Genomic DNA, 16655 nt, shown 5'->3' with positions numbered 1-16655 from the left:
ATCAACAATAATGAATTTCATTGTAATGCTGGTTGTTTTCATTATGAACATACCAATGAATATCCATGCAAACTTGGGCATGTCTCCAAAAAGTGAGTAAAATAACATGTGTGGTAAAACTACAATACAAAAAATTAACAAAAACAATAACCAGAGCCATACATTTACATAAAAAGACAACACAATAACATATGAACATGTGCCATTAACACAAGAATGCTGTTGTATTGTATGGCCACCATAAGCCTTCTATTAAATCCAATGACAACATTTTCAATATTATAGCATTTCTGGATGTGCATTTGTCATTTTCACAATCTGGTAGAATCATCATTTGTGTCTCCAGCTGGAAGAGGCTCTTGGTTATCACTGAAATTTTCACCTTCACCTCCTTCAATTAGTATAGCTACAACTGTTGATAGCGTGGCATTGGGGTCCAACAGTTTCACCAACGGCACATTCACACCTCTCTCCTGAAAGATGAGATTCTGCAGAGTCATAGCCTGCATGGAGTCAATGCCTAAGGATGAAAGAGGTGATTCATCTTTTAGCTCACTTTTATCCATGCCAATGGTCTCACTAAGCAGAGAGACAACATACTCTTTTGGTGAGACAGATTCAGCTTGTTTTGTTTGAGAATCTGTCTCCTTGGATTTTTGGAAAAACTCGTCTACCAATGCAGACAAGCGCATGGTCAAGGCTGCATTTTGAGAGAGGATGTTGTACCTGATGTTTCTGAAATGAAACCTGCAAACAGCTTGTTGGGGTCGATTGAGCACAAGGCATTGCTCCAGACTTTTATGAATCTCAGCCACATCCAACACCATCATCCCTTTTGCCTCCAGAAATCGCTGGAAATGTTCCTTGTTCAAGAGGAGACCAAGGTTTAGAGCTCCCCAGTTGATGGACTGCCCAGGCAGGCCGAGTTTGCGTCGGTAATGACAGAACGTATCGAGGAATGTGTTGGCTGCTGCATAGTTTGTTTGTGATGCATTTCCCAAAAAAGCTGAGATGGAGGAGTAACATACAAAGTAATCCAACTGACAGTGCTGTGTTGCATTGTGCAAATTCAGTGCACCGTTTACTTTGGGTTTGAAAACTTTCTCATAGAGAGATCTGTCAAGGGTCTCAATCAGTCCATCATGCAAGACAACTGCACTGTGAAACACTCCTCTGATTGGATAACCAGGGAATTTCTGGCTGATGACAGAGACAACCTTTTGCACAGACTCAGATACAGATATGTCACACTCCATGGTAGTGATGTAGTTTCCACACTGTTTTTCCACACTATGTATGTCTTGCTGCACTTCTGGTGTGGGTTTGCTCCTGGAGAGTATTACAATGTACTCACCCCCTCTTTGCGAGATGAACTTGACGGTTTCAAAGCCCAAACCAGAAAGACCACCTGCCACTATATAGACTGCTCTATTTCGGAAAAGCTGTTTTTTTGTTGGCAGTAGTGGAATGTCAGAGAGTGTACTGCTGACATCTTTTTCCAGAACAACAACAGACAGCTTCTTTGAGTTGAAATATGTTTGTTGTTTCTCTGGATTAAGGCGCTTGATGTTTTCAGATGTCATACTCTGAAAGGTAAAGCTTTCAAGAGCAAATTTCCTGCCCAAGCTTAAGGACTTCAGCCAGTGATAAATGTGAGGCCTTTCTGCTCTCAAGGATCCCTTTTGCAAAATGACTTGCATTTGAATGGTCTGCACACACACACTTTCCTTTGCAATTTGGAACACATCAGGAGCAAGCAAACACTGACTCTGAGTTTCACAGATCAAGACAACATGTTGGACACCTGGAAAGTTGCAAATTTTAGCAATCAGAGATTCATCAAATGGAGGGAGGATGACAAATGCATCTATGTGATTGACATCCACAAAAGAGCCATTGCAGTGTGTGCCAACAATCACATTCCAACCGGACTTGTAAGAGGTGAGTGCCAAGACTTTCATCAGAGCAGAATTAGGCACAGAGGATACGATTCCAAGATTACGCTTGGTTCTGGGCAAGGCCCGATGCAGGATCTCCCATGCTAGCACAAAGTAGGAAACACAGGGTGTTTTTTGAAGGAATGGGAACCGCTTGGTGCTGTAGCACACATCCTCTGGAACTCTGACCTTGCTGGCTGCCACCACAGGATAACAGCAAGAAACGTGGTCTCCCACTTTCAATTTCCTGACATCTTTTCCAACTGCTGTAATAGTACCACTGAAATCAAGAGCCAGTAGTTTGTGGTTTTGTGATGACTGTTTGTTCCAGTACAGTGTCTGGCCAAATTTCAGATGTGAAGCACTGACAGGGAAGTAATCAGATGAATGAACACATATCTTAATGGGCCGAATTTCAACTGATGTATCACTTATTGGCTGGGCCTCCTCCTCAAAGTGAATGGCACTAAGTTGAGTCATCCTATGTGCATCAGCTGTCTGAAGGATGCAGGGCTTTGACATTGTAGAGGTAAAACTGCCCTCTGAACTATCAATAATTTCAGGTGGAGTGCGGACAATGGAAGGTTTCAGAATCAGCCCATCTTTTACCACCAACTCTGGGTACTTGCTGCAAGGACATGATCTTAGGACCTCAGACAGAGCTGCAATATCCTTAGTAGAGATAGCACTTATATCAATCAGCTGAAATAAAAGATCTGGTAGCTCTGCAGCAAATGATCTTGTCATGCCAGCGAGAGCAAAACCTGGACTTATGTGGTCTACTGTGATGTCAGATGAACAGTAGGTGACTGCTCTGATGGAGTTTGGGAAGCGAATTTGCTTTAGTTCAACAACTATTTGCCGGAAAATCTCACAGCAGCTTGCCAAATTCTGCAAGACAACATCAGCTGCCAGTGAAGTGAGGTTTTCTTTGCCCCAAAAAAATAAGACCTCATCAAAGTTTTTCTCAATATCTGTTATATTGAGATCTGCCAAGAGAGAAGGAAACCCATGGCTCAAGATATCTTTTGCATGTGTGAAGGAAACGTATGTGGACCTTGAGTCCAAATATTGTTGCAGGCCTTTAGAGATCCCCATACGGTCACAGAAGACCAAGGCCTTAGGAGGAGGTGCAGATGTAATGCCTTTAGGGATGACACTAAAGGCATTATGGTAAAAATACTCCTCAACAACATGAGAGCGACTGCCAAGGTACTTGATTATCACATGCTTAACCTCAACCAACACTCTTCCTTCTTTATCTGCAAAGCAGCCACAAATCTCAAAGTGATCAACACCCACATCAATTGATCTCAGATAGACAATCATCTCATCTTGCAAGGGTTCAAACACTGTCAAACTTCCTATTTTTGCTGGAAATCCTGGTCTACCAGCAAAAATGTGCTCTACTGTAACTGGGAGAAGTTGCATCAGAAAATCCAGCATAACTGGATGAATGCAATAATCATGCAACTGAGACTCTAGTTCTTCTGGAACTGTGACAACTGCAAAGGCCTCCTTGAGATCTTCTCCATAGTGCACATTCCCTTTATTCTTGAAGACATCTCCATATTGAAAGCCTCCTTGAGAGAGATACCCATAGAACTCCTGAGAGCTCACTACAGATTTGCATCTTTTGTAGATGGAGCTTAGTGAAATGCACTGCTCCTCAATCAGCCTCTCTTTCTTTGAAACCACTGTGCCTGATGCATATGTTGCAGATGGAGAGAGTACCATGAACCTAGTTTCTTTCTCTGTTTGTTCTAGTTGGACCTTCATTTCAGGTGAATGCTGGGTTAAAACAAATGGACTGTGAAAATTGACACTAAGCTGTAGTGAGCTGAGCGGTACTTTTGGTTTGGCACTGGCCATGAATGCAGCCAAACCCAACTCAGCATAGAAGGCACCAGGGATGATGGGTATATCATTGTGCTTGTGCTCTTTCAGGTAGAAAACAGAGTCAGACTTCAGATCACAGCTGAAAACATTGCTTTCACTTCCTGTCTGACAGAGCACAGGATGGTTACTTGCTGTGTTTTTCTGTGCTGCTCCAATGATAACATCTCTGTCTGAGCAATCAAACTGGTATTTTGGAATAGGCAGTGGCATTGTCTCATGTCCTCTGTAAAAAGTGTTCCAATTTACATGGACACCCAGTTCGAACAACTTAGAAACAACAGACAATATTGTTTCATGATCTTTCTCTGGTTGCACCGATGCAAGAACAGCAGTGCTATTACCCAGAGATTCCATGATGTTTCTCTGTAGTGCCCTTCTTGGCCCAATCTCCACAAAGACTGTATTCTTCTTACCTTTAGTTGCCGACCTCACTGCCTGCTCAAAAGCTACTGGCTCACGAATGTTTCTGGCCCAGTATTCTCCTGTGCAGAAATCACTCTGCTGGACTTCCTTGCCTGTCACTGTTGAGAACAACTCTGTGTCCAGATCATTCACCTGTAAGGAGCCAATTGTCTCCTTGATTTCTGGCAGAACTGGGTCCATCATGTGGCTGTGATAAGCATCAGGGACATCAAGTACACGAAGGAACAGATTCTGACTGTTGACTGAGGTGCTTAGCTCCTTATGGAGGCTCTCAATTGCATCTGCATCACCTGAGAGGGTGCAGGACAGTGGGCTGTTGAAAGCAGCAAGGCAAATTCTATCAGAGTAAGGAGGTAGAAGAGCAGTTACTTCTGATACAGCCATGTTGCTGATCACAAGCATCTTACCCCCAGTGACTTTGCGTTGCAGAGTGCTGCGAAAATAGATGACTTTTACTGCATCCTCAAGAGACAAGAGGCCAGAACAGTGGGCGGCTGCAACCTCACCAACAGAGTGTCCAAGTATTGCATCAGGCTTGACACCCCAGTGCCTGAGTAGGGTGGTAATGCCAACTTGGATAGCAAAGAGAAGTGGTTGGACAACATCCGGGTTTTTGAAATCACTACCTTCAAACTCACTCTCAAGAGTGTCCAAGATGTTCAATGTACTCAGTCTTCGGAAAAGTTGTGCAATTTCCTTGATCTTATCTCTGAATACCGGCTCTTGTTTTAGTAGCTGTTTGCACATCCCATGGTAAGTGACACCATTTCCACAAAAGACAAACACTAACCTTGAATCTGACTGAGACTGGCTAATATTTTTGCCTACAGTAGCACTTAACTTCTCTTTAAGATCAGCTACAGATGAAACTGCGATGGCCTTTCTGTATTTATGTTTAAGATGGCTCCTCCTACAAGCTGATGTGTACAACAAGGAATCTAGGGCCACTTTGTTACCTGCTTCTAGCTGTTTAATTGTTTCTTCCATCATCAGAGTAAGAGATTTTGGTGAATTTGCTGACAATACAAAATACTTTGCCTGTTTACCACCATTATTTTGCTCAATGTGTGCCTGTTTGTGCTGTTTGACAATGGCGTGTGCATTTGTACCCCCAAAGCCAAAGTTGTTTACTCCTGCAATTCTTGCACCAGAGGCTTCCCACTTTTCTACTTCCTTAGGAACTTTAATGTTCAGGGATTTGGCATCTACACTGGCAGTCTCTTCATAGTAGAAAACTGAGGGAACAAAGGTCTCATGCTTCATCATTAGGAGAACCTTAATGAGTCCAGCTACTCCAGCTGCAGATTCTGTATGTCCAATGTTGCTCTTTACAGAGCCAATCCGGAGTGTGTCTGAACCAGGAGGTTTTGCTTTAGCGATGACATTTGAGATGCTTCCTGCCTCTGTTGGGTCTCCAACTGGGGTTCCAGTCCCATGTGCCTCAATGTATTGGACATTTGCAAGGTCAGACTCTGAGTAGATTCTGCGCAGGAGTTCCTCTTGTTGTGTCATGGAGGGTTTGGTGATTGGTGTGACTGAGTGTCCATCTTGGTTGACGGCGGTTTTGCTAATGATACCCCAGATATGGTCATGGTCTTTTATAGCCTATAAAACAACAAGACTAAAATTAAACAACAATGACAGTATGATGTTTTTAAGACTGACAAGTGTGTCATATTGGTATACAATGACAGCGGAACTAAATATTGTAATATTTAGTCCAAATTATGTCAAAAAATACTTTGGACTTTGGAAACATGAATAACAAGAACAAGAAAGTTGTTCACTAATTTAACATTTGTGGGTATTGTTTAGACTGTTTAACTGCTTAGTGGTCTAATATCTGATATGGTCAGTTAATAAAAAAGGAACAAAGGGCGGCCTATGTAAGCGAGGCCTCTCTGTACCTAATTTTAGGTTCTATCACTGGGCTTCTCAAATGAGACATAGGTAAATAGCTAAATCAATATTCAAAGTGTATTCAGTGTAAATCATTATTACTATTTGATTTACCATTAACGAGATCATTTTGTGGTTAATAAACATTATGGGATTAAAGAGATAGCAGGAAGTATGGATAATTAATATAAAGGATATGTTGGATGGATTGGCAATGGAATGTATGTTTGTATGAGTATGGATTAGAACAAGCATAATTCTTTAGATATTTGTGAATGAGGAGTTATGTTTATTAGGTCCCCCCCTATAGAAGGAAGGTGGAGATTTTCAGAAAAATTACTGGTCAAAGCTGCCACTGTACTTAAAACTGGACTGGACTTTGTAAAATAGGAGAAGATGGATACCAACATCAACAGATGGTTATGGGAATCAGATTTTGGGACCACATTAAGTAAAGATTAATGGGAAACAATTTTATGCAAAAAAGATAAGTTTCTCAACTATATCTCATGAAATACAATTTGCGATCATCCGTAAATTGGATGTTACCTGATTGTTCTATAATTTGTCCAAAATGTAATATTGGCAAAGCTACATATTTCCATGCTTTCTGGGAATGACCAAATATTGTGGAGTACTGGAAAAACCAAGGCATCTGTATTTTAGATTAGGATGATCCAGCAAAGCATGCTGTCATGTATAAATATAATTAAGAATGTTTTGGTATCCTGTAAGGTTATGTATTCTTCAAAGGTGGATTGATGATAATATATAAAACTCAAAACAGATTGGACCATTGTATATGATCATAACTAAATTAAACAAGCATGGTGTACATATATGAATTCTATTTTTACAGTAACCCCTTTTATTGAATGGGCAGAAGTGTATGCTTGATTACGTAATACTACTAATAATAAAATATTGAACAAGAAATAAAAAAGGGAAAAGGAAACTATTACTGTTATTACTGATATTCTGACCTTTTTCAGCGGCTTCAGGAGAACAACCCCGCAGCCCTCCCCTCTACCGTAACCATCTGCTCTGTTGGAGAAAGGTTTGCTGGTCCCTTCAGGTGAAATCATCTTGGCTTTGCTGAGAGCAACAAAAACTCTTGGCTCTATTATACAGTTGACTCCTCCACAAACAGCCATGTCACAATCGCCTGATAAAAACACAGTTCATAATCTCACACAATAGTATTTTTCTAAACATGCATCCTTATAATTAAAACCACAATTATTCACAACTATTCACTGTAATTAGTCATACTGTACAGACCTTGTTTAATGGACTGACAGGCAAGATGAAGAGCCACAAGAGATGATGAGCAGGCACAGTCTATGGACAGTGAGGGCCCAGTGAAGTTGAAGATGTAGGAGACTCTGTTTGCTGCAATACTCATGGCAAGCCCTGTACCAGTCCAGTGGTTGATCACACTTGGGTGCACGTGTGCAGCATTTGTCTCATAATCTCTGTTCATCAGACCTATGATAAAAGTAATAAAACTGGTAGGACCAGTATGCGTATGCTGGGAGCTACTGCAGAAAGATTATTCATAGTCAGATAATTCAGAACAGTAGCAAAAATCTGATGGGAATTTAAATTGTAAATTGGAATTTGATCCAGCAGAAAGAAATTGCATTTCAGTCAACATAGAGCCATTATTCCTAATATTACACAAAACTATAATGACAGACAAAACATTTTTACTGACCAAAAAACACCCCAGTCCTCGTCCCACTGGCCTTCTCCATAGGAATTCCAGCATTCTCTAAAGCCCTGTAGACACACTGAAGGAGCTGTTTTTGTTGAGGGTCCATTTGTTCCACTTCACTGTCACTGATGCCGAAAAACTTATGGTCAAATTCATTGAACCTGGAAACATTCAAAATCATTACATCAAATTTAATGACTTAAACATCGATCATAATTTAATATTCTAATTGCTTTAAAAGCTTTAATTGCCTAAAGTGAAATTACTTAACCTTGTGATGACCATAGTAAAAACAGCAGTGTTATTTAATCGGATGCTGGTTAAGTGCAGGCAATGAAATTAAAAAAAAAATTAATAAGGGGCTTTGCACACATAACTTGGTTTGGTAAGTAAAGTTTTAAGTTGGGCCTGCCTCTGCTTCATTCACGAGTTACACAGTTTTTCTGTGTTCTCCCATATTTATCATTGTCTGTTTCAACAATCCTATCTATATTTCTTTTTCACAGAGAGACACACTATAAAGACTTTTGGAGAATGTCCCAAAAAGGTTCAAATGTCTCAATAACCCAGTTTAAAGAGAACAATCTAAAAGTTCGGTGCTACAAAGAAATGGACACACGGACCTGTTTTCAATTACCCATTAAAAAAAAAGATGGACAAAAGCTAAAAAACGAAATAATATAGAGATATAAGAAAAGTCTATCTACACATATTTACACAATACATAGGCCTGTCTACATAGGTTATATAATAAGGTTTAAAGACCATACCCATCAATGAGAGCAGCCTTGGCCGTGCGGGATTTACCCAGTTTGTTGTCATCAGGGTCATACCAGCTGGCTAAGTCAAATCTCTCTTTGGGAATTGGCACAGAGCAGTTTCTTCCATCCACCAGAACCTTCCAGAAATTGTCAAGCCCTTCTCCTGTTTGGAAGTTTATATAAATATATATATAGTACTTAAAAGCTCAATTATGGTACTATAAATTGTAGCAGGTAGATGAGGAGATAAACGTCCACTGTTTGTATTACGCATTTTATAATTACATACAATTCTCCTGATTAGTAAATTAAAACAATCAATGGTGAAAAAGGTAGAACTCGTTTTATGAAATTATCTACATAATTTGGCAACAGCTATTTAGTATGAACTAACAACCTTCTTTTTAGAATTAATTAATTTTACTAACCCCAATGGAGGTTGTGTGTCTCCAGTGAGCACATTTTAATCTGTTGATTTACTCATGTTGGAATTTTTTTTTTTTTTTTTTTTTTGTAGTTTTAGTTTTTCAATTTTCTTGCAGTTAGATTCAGAGATATTATCCACTTATCTTAATGCACATTGTGAGAGATAGAGAGAAATCTTTAAATGCCAAATTTGCCAATAAATTATTAAGAAACAAAAAACCCAAACAAACCAAACCTAAGTTCCCAGATTCAAATTGCTTACCCCCTGGGAAATTGCATCCAATGCCTACCACTGCAATACCGTCTTCAGCTTCTTCCATTCTGACTGAACATCACTGAGAAAGAAAAATCAAAAATCTTTACTGCATCATGTCAACATCTTTCTGTCCTTCAGGCAACATCCCATGCAGAAATAAATGTGTTTAGCATTCTTTAAAACTGTAATTAGTCCAGCTATTTCATGCACCAGTGCATCCTTACATCCATACCGTTTGCCTTTTCCCTCAGTGATGGTATCACTGCCAGACTTGCGGTTGATTCTTATAGCCAGCTTCTTTTCTTTATTAAACATTAATGATTAATTGTATGCGTGGCCATGGAGATGAAGGACTTCAGTGCACACCATTTATGTGGCCTTGCAAATGATTAGACCAAGTTTAATGAGTAAATCAATATGTCATCAACAATGGGGTGACTCTAGGTCTTGTTCCACTGAAGGTTACCCCCTAACTAACAATCAACCGGTCAATCAAGGAAACCAAGTTTAAAATGTTTCTATAGGTAACATTTTCAAATTAAACCTCACAACTATCTAACATTAATCTAAGAATAATAATTTACCACATTTTACACAAAGTAACTGTTAAGAAATAGTAAAGTATTTATGAGTCAACAATGTTATCAATACTCCAATGCATTATATAACACATACAACACATGTTAAGTATGAGTGTAATTTTCCTTCCATTAGCGTTATGTTTCGATTAGATACGTTAAGATCAAAGCAGCAGAAAAAACCTTTTCTGATGTGTTTACGACGTCCAGTAGACTCTCTGCTTATTTTCCTATACATTATATATAATGTAAATAACATCAATAACAATGATTGCAAACTCACCTTTGGACATATTATGCAACTAATCATTACTCCAAATATCATAGAAACAAACAAAGACCATTTGTACAGAGAAGATCTTTTTCTACTGCAGCATGAGTTTTTCTTAGCTATTTAAGTCAAATTAATGATTTCACTTAAACCAACCGAAACAGCCTCATATTCTATGATGTTATTAAGTTTTCCATTTGATCATTTGCTTGATAAATGGAGATTTATAAAAGGCTTCATAAAGCAGAAAACACCTGCTTATCTTTGTTTTATTGCGCTGCGGTCACAGGGAGATCATACAGTGGCATTAAGTTATTAACTGTACTTGACTTTATTACTGTATATCAGAAAGGTCACAGAGGTAAGATGAGGGCGAAAGTGTTGCTAGTAATAAAATAAATCATCAGGATCAGAAAGCAACTTCAGGCAGTTACTACAACAGCACCTTTACATTGATTCTCAGATGGTGCCAAATGGGCTCCTAAGGCTTTTATGTAGCAACCCATAATATCAAAAGTTACATCACATTTTAGTTGAGAGACGCTGCAGTATTTTATACTGAATTAAATGCAGGGAGAACATCTTTTGATGGGCCTGTGCCAAAAACCGTCATAATTGTTTCCAAAATGACTGAGTAGTTGCTTCAACATTAATTTTAAGGCACAGAATGAATCCACAAAACGATAATCAATCAAGTATTATATTTTACATTAGTAAGACCTTTATTGTCCAACATATACTCTGTGATACAATTCTCTTTGCTTAGGTGACACAATTTCACAGTTAAGATAAGAAACTCAGCTAATGACAGCAGATATTGAACCAAAATAGTGTAGAAGAGATGCAGCAGGATATCACAATGAAAATTCCAGAAATGTTAATATTGCTTTGTCATGTTGTGGTGCAGACTGTTCACTCTTTCCAGTGTAAATAAGTATGTAGTTGGATATTTTTTTTTACCAAGAGAAAATCTTTGTATCTAAGTAATTGAGATATCAAGATTGTGCAATTAGGGCCAAAAACAAAAAGGATGGAGTGTAACGCTTCTGTTTAATGTTAGAAAATACAGAAAAACGTTTGAAACATACAACATGTACACAACCCCACAGTCTGACATTTTATTTTATAATTATTAAAGTATTAAAGATTGTAATAATTTCTATAAATCATAATTGTTACACAATTATTTTTTTTTTCTTAATTAGAAACATCGCCATTTTGTGCAAATACTGTATTATAGATTGTAACAAGAACAAAAAATATGTAACTGTAAAAAAACACATTCCTAAGACAATGTTTTGAACATTATTTCTTGGCAGGCGGTATTAATGACATGAGATATATTGCACCAGTTAGTACAGAAACAGAATGTGAACTGAAGGATTTCCTCATTCCCATGTTATCGACAGCAGCTGACAGCTCAGCTCCCACAACTTCTGCGCCACGTTGTCGTCTTTGCCCGCCGCTGAGCATTCTGCAGGAGCACAGTCGCTGCAAGACACATTAGAGGAGTTACTTAAAGTGGATCGCTTTCATACATCGAGTCTGGTCTTTGCATGATCCGAAGCAGGGTCAGCCCATCAGTCGATTTCTACGCCATTTTTTTTTTAATTTCATGTGATAAACTGATCTTTGGTCAAATCTTATTAGCAAATAATATGTCTTCTTGTAATTTGTATGCTAGGTAGCTAAATGCCATGTAGCAGTTACTTCAGTGCACAGATAGACAACTCTAACTAGACATTACTAGCCGTGAGAGTGTGTGGCTAGTGTTGTTTTCACTTGGTGGTGATGGTAGTTCCCGCTATAGTAGCAGTTTTGAATACTTTGCCAAGTGTTAATATGTCTTTGGACACATTTTGTGTGCTACAATAGCATCACAACCATGCAAGATGTGTAGTTGAGATCAAAATGAGTTTGAAGATGGGTGTGGTCTGACCCATGAGTACTGTACTTAAGTAATAGTAGTAGTAATGACAGCTAAGTATTAATGGGTATGTTAAGATGTTCTCGCAAGATGGTCTCAAGTGTTAGACTGAGTTAATGAAAGTATCCCTCTTCAACCAGTTTGGTTGCTATGTTATATATTAGGCCATTGGTTCCAAACCTGATGTTGGGAACAGGATTAACACAAAATATGTCTGATTTCAAGATTCTAAACATTATTCAAAGAAATCAATGTCAAACACAGCTGAATGTTTTCAGCCATTATCTTGTTACCCCCAATTATCTTCTTGAACTCCCCAATGGAATCAGATGTTATTTATTGTAAATGTATGATGGGTTTCATTATACCGTCTTTGTGTTTAGTGTACCTGTAGTATCCACCGCTCTCTTTCTCCAGTGAAGGTTCCACTGCGCAGTAAATGGATGTCTGAGCTCCCTGGGCAGAGCTTTTGGTGAAAGGACTGACCATCTTCATGACAGCCTGTTGAAGGCCATTCAGATGACGCCATAAATCTGTCTGGACGACTCCAGGGTGAAGAGAATATGTTGTCACACCTGTGCCTGAAACAGAAGTCAACACGATTACTGTACAACATTAATAAAATGGTATGAAATAATTAAAAAAACATACTTTTCCACCTTGACGATTGCGTGTTCTCTTAAAATGGCTAATAAAAAGAAAGTATAATGCACACCTTCTAGCCTCTTAGCCAATGAGCGGGTGAAGAGGATGTTGGCTAGTTTGCTCTGAGAGTAGGCTGCCTTCTTGTCGTAACTTTTCTCGCTGTTGATGTCCTCCAGGTTGATGGAGCCCCAGGAATGAGCCATGGAAGACACATTGATAATCCTGGCTGGTGCTGATCTCTTAATCAGGTCAATCAACAAATGTGTCAGCAGGAAGTGACCTGGAGAACAAGTAAATTACTTTTTATGTTCAAAGTCAGATAAACAGAACAGAAACAGAAAGATGGTAATATTACAATATATTATTTATAATGTAAATTAGTGCTCCCCAGTGACCGGCCAGTGCTCTTCTGTCACTGTATGTGGACACACGGCCTTATGTATGTGGCCCCTCGCAATTTTAATAGCCTCCTCTGTGACTTCATCTTGGCAAGGTTGTGTGCATGTACCAAACCTACACTCTTGTTGCAGAGAAATAGCTTGGTGATGGTAATAGGTGGGCCAGATTGACAACAAATTGGTCGGGATAATGGGATGTGAAACATGCTGGAAACCTTTACTGTGGTATTAACACTGGATTTCTTTGACTAAAAAAAACATACGAACTGGACAGCTACAAAATAAAGAAAGCATCATATTGGATTTTTGTTGCTATGCTTATGTCCAATTGGATCTCATTAGATGTTATAATTTCAACCTTTTCTTACCTATATTAACCTGGGTGTCCAGGTTGTCTTTGTGTTGGATTTTGAGTGATTTACAGACAAGGAGGTTATTAGAAGTATTAAAACTCGACAACCTTGTAACCTTGGCAGGGACAAATGTTCTGATGGCAGGACGATAAATGGTTCTCTTTATCTCTCATATTTGCCTTATCAGACAATAGCACAGCAAGCTCTAATACACCAATCAATATTTAACAGCGAATGGATATCACTGTTAAACAGTAAAGCATAATAGAGGGCTGTATACAAGTTAGTGTGAAAGGATTACAAGTAAAAAAAAAAGTGATCTTTGTCCCATGTCTATGCATGTATTACTTGTTATAATTTAATAAAGTTAGTCCAAAAATCAGTGGTTTTACCATTTCCAAAGTAACCCATGGCAAAAGCGGAGTACTGTTACATTCAAGATACAATATTAGATCTAGTGAGAACACAAGTTGGCAGCTGCAGGGAGAAGAAAATGTGTACGACTGCCTCCAAGTGGACATTGCATGTAGGTGTGGGAATAGTTTTGAATGCCCCGATACCTCCCAGCAAACATTGGAGCTACAGTAATTCACTGATGTTGGCAGTCCAACATGCCAGAAAATCTAAATAGTTCTAAATAGTTCTAGTTTGTTCTGCTTACAAAAAGAGCCAAGTTCATTTAAACCAGATATAAATATATTTTTTACAAACAGGATATCGTATTACTTATAATTAAGGTGTCAAATATTAAGAAATCGGTAAAAACAAGGCACCACTTCAGTCACACTCTAGGTGATGTATTAGGTGTCCATCACTAATCAGGTAAGAGACTACATAGTTTTATTTACCCATGTGATTGACACCGATCTGCATCTCAAAGCCATCTGCTGTTTTCCCATAAGGACAAACCATTACACCAGCATTGTTGATGAGGATGTTGAGTTTGGGCTCTGCTGCAGAAAAAAAAAGTAAAATAGTGTGTTTAAAGTCCCTTCATGTGTACAGTTTTCCAAAGGAACACAGTGGTTGAACATACCTTTGTTGATGGCTTCAGCGAATTCTCTAATGGACTTGCTATCTGACAAGTCAAGTTTCATGCAGACAATGTTTTCGTTGCCCGAGCTTTCAACGACTTCTTTCACAGCGGCCTGTGCTCTCTCCATGTCCCGGCACGCCATGATGACCTTTGCCCCTAAAACAGAAAAATAAACCACGGTTTAATACAACCGCATAAGCAATGTCTGTTTAAACACGCTGGTTTTGTGTATACACTCACAGACACACACCAAAACATGCACGCAATATGGGCGAAGAGCACCCCCTTACGGCAAAATGTGCATGTGATGTGTTTTGAATTTCATTAAAGGGGAATTTAGAGAGAAAGTTTCAACTTGGACAAAAGAAAATGGCGTCAATATTTTTTATATCAGCCCATTTGTTCGGTTTTTAACAAGATTTAGCATAAAATGCAGAGTTTAAAACTCCACTTTGTGTATGTTTATACATTTATGTCTGTCTTTATATGGCACTTTGGGGCAAAACCTGTTTGCTTGCTCAAAGTTCTATATAAATTATATAAACTGAAACTAAAATAGGCTAATACGTAGTTACTTGTTACCCCTGCATGCCCATATATAAAACATATTAAGCTTCACAGATAATTGACTAGAAAATAAGGAAGAAGCGACAGGAATTGCATGTTGTAACTTGTAATGAGAGCCGAGCATCGAACTCCAACAGTCTGAGTACAGACCGAAATGTGTAACATGGAGTATGAAAAGCTGTCAAGTACCCACCGTTTGCACAGAATGTTTAAAATCATACTAATACTAATTACATACTAATTTATTCTTAACTTGCTCATGATTTTGTTCCAAGATGCTTATCAGATCTCCTGATTCTCCAGTTCGCTCGTGAACTCTGTAAAGCACTTTTGGGAAGCCTTAAGATATGAAATGTGCTATATAAATACATTTGCCTTGCCTATTCTTTAATTGGATATTTCATCACTTAAATAATACTTTTGTCAATTTTAGACTGTGTGTTATTTAGTCACACTTCTTGTATTGTATGGAATATTTAAGATAAAATATTAACTGAATAAATTACAGCCATTCTGGAGAGAGGAAGTGTACACGACCACTGCATACCATTTGTAAAGCGTCATCTATTGCTTTATCTTTTATACACACAACCTTACTTCCTGTGCCCAGCCCAATTTGGAGCTGGAAAAATGACACCATGTCACCATGACGAAGCAGAAAAATGACATAAATGAATTAATAAAAAAAGAAGAAATGCAGTGTTTTTTTTTTTTTTTGGAAGTGAGGATGAGTGAACTTCAGGAGTATTCAGGACAGATAATTGCAGACCCCAACCTCTCTTGGCCAGGTCGATGGCTGTCTCTTTGCCAATGCCAGTGTTAGCACCAGTGATCACCACAGTTTTGTCATCCAGTCTCTCAGCAGAGGACCAGGAAGTCCGCCCGAAGAAATTTCTGGGATGTTGAGAAATCACTTCAGTTACACATCTGACTCAACATTTGTGTAACATGAACAGTGACAAAGCAAACATACAAAAAAACAAACAAATACCAACTGGTTTGTCTCAGTTTGTCTCAACTAAGGCAAAGAAAGCACACTTTTATTAAGTATTATGTAGCGTTGAACTTGGTAATGAAGTTATCTAGAATAAGGGTTCTGAAAAATGAGACTTGAGCACAAATAAAACTACAAACAGAAGTTTTTAAGACAGTTTTTAAGACAGTATTTTCATGAATTCAGTCCTCACCTTATAGCCTGCATCTCACTTTTCGACAGCAGACTAGTGGTTGTCTGTAATTAGACCTTTAAACCTGTAAATAACTCTTTAATCTCACAATAAACAGCGCCAAGCTCCGTAAAACATAAAACGCAGCGGTGGGTTGAAAACTGGCGATGCGGAAGTGTCACTGAGTAGTAATGTTTGATTGGCCGGGATTTCAGCCAATCGGGTGCGACTCTATCGCTCTCAGGCAACACTGATTGGTCAGACTTCATGTATGGGCTAATAATACTAATACTAGTAATAATACTAATACTAATAATAATACTTCTACTACTACTACTACTACTACTACTACTAATAATAATAATAATACTTCTTCTACTATTACTACTACTAATA

The 16655-nt window shown here is 38.5% G+C and overlaps 2 protein-coding genes across 3 annotated transcripts in view; both read right to left on the bottom strand.

The window, feature by feature from the left end:
- LOC118324967 (phthiocerol synthesis polyketide synthase type I PpsD-like) overlaps window positions 1-9392 on the bottom strand; it is a gene marked incomplete in the record, with an annotated part of 9934 nt that extends 542 nt beyond the window's left edge. Inside the window, 6 exon segments of the mRNA XM_035657533.1 lie at window positions 1-5864; window positions 7142-7323; window positions 7440-7646; window positions 7876-8036; window positions 8646-8799; window positions 9325-9392. Coding sequence (XP_035513426.1) covers window positions 312-5864; window positions 7142-7323; window positions 7440-7646; window positions 7876-8036; window positions 8646-8799; window positions 9325-9382 — 6315 coding nt within the window.
- A 1806-nt stretch (window positions 9393-11198) lies between these two features.
- rdh12l (retinol dehydrogenase 12, like) lies at window positions 11199-16446 on the bottom strand. 2 transcript variants are annotated; one of them, XM_035655885.1, is made up of 7 exons: window positions 16281-16446; window positions 15869-15987; window positions 14527-14682; window positions 14339-14443; window positions 12810-13019; window positions 12483-12675; window positions 11199-11658 (listed from the first exon to the last, which is right to left on the bottom strand). In XM_035655885.1, exons 1-7 carry the CDS (start codon window positions 16292-16294, stop codon window positions 11556-11558), a joined length of 900 nt encoding a protein of 299 aa, XP_035511778.1. In that variant the 5' UTR covers window positions 16295-16446; the 3' UTR covers window positions 11199-11555. The 2 variants fall into 2 exon arrangements, with proteins under 2 accessions (XP_035511778.1, XP_035511785.1); XM_035655892.1 differs by having other exon boundaries at window positions 14339-14440.
- Window positions 16447-16655: the final 209 nt, after the last annotated feature.

Source organism: Morone saxatilis, unplaced genomic scaffold (genome assembly GCF_004916995.1).
Source record: "Morone saxatilis isolate NCDOM2014 unplaced genomic scaffold, NCSU_SB_2.0 Contig0, whole genome shotgun sequence".
NCBI lineage: Eukaryota > Metazoa > Chordata > Actinopteri > Moronidae > Morone > Morone saxatilis.
This window is presented reverse-complemented; position numbering and strand designations above follow the sequence as displayed.